This window comes from Mastomys coucha, unplaced genomic scaffold, assembly GCF_008632895.1.
Source record: "Mastomys coucha isolate ucsf_1 unplaced genomic scaffold, UCSF_Mcou_1 pScaffold18, whole genome shotgun sequence".
Taxonomy (NCBI): Eukaryota; Metazoa; Chordata; class Mammalia; order Rodentia; family Muridae; genus Mastomys; species Mastomys coucha.
The window spans coordinates 88612217-88615662 of NW_022196900.1; the positions used below are offsets into that span (position 1 = coordinate 88612217).

Here is a 3446-nt window from a genome sequence, read left to right on the forward strand (position 1 = left end):
CTCTCTCTCTCTCTCTCTCTCTCTCTTTCTTTCTTTCTTTCTTTTGTGGGGAGAGGGTTGTTTTGACAGTTTCTCTGTGTAGCCCTAGCTGTTTTGGAATTCACTCTGTAGGCCATGATGGCCTCAATTTTAGATGTCTGCCTGCCTCCACCTACCTGGGGCTGGGATTAAAGATCCACACCACCACACCTAGCTGGAACTGTTAGCCAAATGCAGAGGAGAGTTCGAAAGGTGAAGGCGCACAAGCTGCCTGACAGTTAGACTCTGGCCTCTGCTTTAAACGACTCTCCCTCTCTCTCCACACTGCTCTCTTTCCCAAGACAGCTTCTGTCTGAACTGTACCTTTGTAGCTGTACCACAAGGTAGGGCTATCTGAACAAGACTAAACCCAGCAATTTGACAGCCTGTCTTCTGTAGCCATAATAGATTTGCTTCCTTAATACTTATGAAAACTCTTTCCCCGATTCACTGTAGGTATTGACCAAGAAGAAATTACAAGACCTAGTAAGAGAAGTGGATCCTAATGAGCAGCTGGATGAAGATGTGGAAGAGGTAAGGTGGACTTGGGTACCAAAGACCCTGTGTCCCTGAAGTCGAGGCAGCATGGTGAGTAGGAGCAGAGACGTTGGGTCCAGGAAATGGCTCAGCAGTTAAGAGCATTTACTGATCTTTAAGAGGACACCAGTTTGGCTTCCAACACTTGAACTGGGCAGCTTACAACTGCCTTAACTCCTGCTGCAAATAATCTGGTGCCCTCTTCTGGCTTCCTGGGGCATGCTTACACACAGGCATATACATACACCTACATGGATACATAGGAAATAAAAATATGGGGCCTGAGGCAGCTTAGCATTTAAGAGCCCTTGCTCCTGCAGAGGACACTTTCAGTTCCCAGCACCCATGTGGTAGCTTACAACCATCCATGACTCACTTCCAGGGGAACTGATGCCCACTGTTGGCTTATGCAGGTACAGGTATACACGTGCTTTATATACATACATGCAGGCAAAAATCAACAGAAATTAAAATTTAAAAATCTAAAAAAAAGTTTTTTAAATAAAAATAAATTTTATGCAGGGCTGCTCTTCCAGAGGACCTGGGTTCAGTTCCTAGCAGCGACACAGCAGCTTACAACTGTTTATAATCCTCTATTGAGGAGATCTGACACCTGGCCTCCATAGGAACCAGGCACAGATGTACATATAAGCAATACATACATATATATGAGAGGGAGACAGGGGCAGTTTTAAAAGTAAAGAAAAATAAAAAGAGCTCAGGAGAGCCGGGCTGTGGTGGCACATGCCTTTAATCCCAGCACGTGGGAGGCAGAAGCAGGTGGATTTCTGAGTTTGAGGCTAGCCTGGTCTACAGAGTGAGTTCCAGGATAGCCAAGGCAATATAGAGAAACCTTGTCTCGAAAAAAAAAAAAAAAAAAGCTCAGGATTTGAACTTAATCCTTAAGGCTGAGTCCTGTCTCTACTGCTCTCAAGCTACATAGCCCTGAGCAATTTGGTCTTAGTCTTGCCATCTTCCTGTAATGTCTGGGGATAAAGTCTAGGGGATGATGGTGGACCATTAAGGGCACTTGCTCCACAAGCATGAGAGCTACAGATGAGATCCTGGAACCAGGGTGAGGCACTTCTTGGGCCTGCAACTCCAGCTTTGGAAGGAGCAGAGACAGGTAGGTTCTCAGAGTGTGCTGAGAAAGGGTCAGATCAGAGAGACAGTACCTCATAGAAATAGCTGAGATGGGTGGAAGGCACTTGGTGCCCTTATCAGGCCCCCCAAAGGCCCTGAAGAAGGGGGTGAGATATTGAGAGCACTTGCTGCTCTTACAGATGACCCAAGTTTGATTCCCAGCAACCATATCATGTAGCTCACGACAACCTGTAACTCCCAACTCCAGAGGATCTGACAGCTCCTTAGGTCTTCTGACCTCCTAGGGCACCTGCACATAGATAAATGTGTGGCACATGTCTTTATCCCAGAACTTGGGAGACAGAGGCAGTCCTGGAGTGAGTTCAAGACCAGCCTGGTCTACATAGCAAGCTCCAGGCCAGCTGTGGCTGTATAGTGAAACACTCAAAAAGCAAATAGCCAGGCATGGTGGCTCATGCCTTACATTCCTAACCCTTGGGAGGTAGAAGCAAGCAATTCTCTTTGAATTCAAGGTCAATCATAGCCACACAGTGAGACCTTGTCTCAAAAATATATTAAACAAGCAATTTTTAAAAAATATATATATTTATTTTATGTATATGAGTACACTGTAGCTGTCTTCAAACACACCAGAAGAGGGCATCAAATCTAATGATGGCTCAGTGGGTAAGAACACCGACTGCTCTTCCAGAGGTCCTGAGTTCAAATCCCAGCAACTACATGGTGGCTCACAACCATCTGTAATGGAGTCTGGTGCCCTCTTCTGCTCTGTCTGAAGACAGCGACAATATACTCATACATTAAATAAATAAATAAATAAATCTTTAAAAACAAAATTTTAAAATGATTGAAGATATACTGGGTGTGAAGTCACATGCCTATAATCCCAGTATTTAGGAGGTAGGGGTAGGAGAATTAGGAATTCAAAGCCATCCCAGACTACATAAGACCTTGTCTGAGGGCTGGAAAGATGGCTTAGTGCTTAAGAGCACTGCATGTTCTTCTAGAGGTCCTAAGTTCAATTCCCAGCAACCACATGATAGCTCACAACCATCTGTAATGTCATCTGATGCTCTCTTCTGGTATGTACTATATAAACACAGAGAATACTCATACATACATAAGTAAAAATTAAAAAAAAAAACAAAACTGCCAGGCGGTGGTGGCGCACGCCTTTAATCCCAGCACTTGGGAGGCAGAGGCAGGTGGATTTCTGAGTTCGAGGCCAGCCTGGTCTACAGAGTGAGTTCTAGGACAGCCAGGGCTACACAGTGAAACCCTGCCTCGAAAAAAACAAAAACAAAAAAAAGACCCTGTCTGATGGGCAGTGTGTGGTGGTGCATGCCTTGATCCCAGTACTCAGGAGACAGAGACTGGGAGAATCTCTGTAATTTCAAAGCCAGCCTGTTCCACAGAACTAGTTCCAGGACAGCCAGCACTATATGGAGAAACCCTGTTTCAAAAAACAAAAACAAGCAAACAAAAACAAAGGAGTATGTAAAAGAACAGAAATAGCAAGTCTGTCTTGTGTCAGCAGTGAGTAATCGGGGATCACCTTTATTTCATGATTAATCAGGAGAAGGCAAAGCGACAGGCAATGCAGAAAGAACAGAAAACATACACAGAAAGGCACCAGCTGCTCTTGTTCTGAGTGATGTGTTTGCCCTCCTCACTTGTCATCCACACCAGCCCAGATGCTGATTCCAGCCTACTAATAGGCCAGTGGGAGACTCAGGAAGCACACAGTTGTCCCACAGCAGGAGCCTGCCCTGCCAGTGCCATGCTCT

At 45.2% G+C, this 3446-nt stretch overlaps 2 protein-coding genes across 4 annotated transcripts in view; one reads left to right on the top strand and one right to left on the bottom strand.

The window, feature by feature from the left end:
- The window catches only part of Taf12 (TATA-box binding protein associated factor 12), an 18248-nt gene that overhangs the window by 11284 nt on the left and 3518 nt on the right, over nucleotides 1–3446 (top strand). The window contains exon 3 of the mRNA XM_031378909.1: nucleotides 475–552. Coding sequence (XP_031234769.1) covers nucleotides 475–552 — 78 coding nt within the window. The remainder of the gene's footprint in view (nucleotides 1–474; nucleotides 553–3446) is intronic.
- Nucleotides 1–3446, bottom strand: part of Rab42 (RAB42, member RAS oncogene family) — a 27160-nt gene that overhangs the window by 8765 nt on the left and 14949 nt on the right. The gene's annotated exons all lie outside the window — the stretch shown is intronic.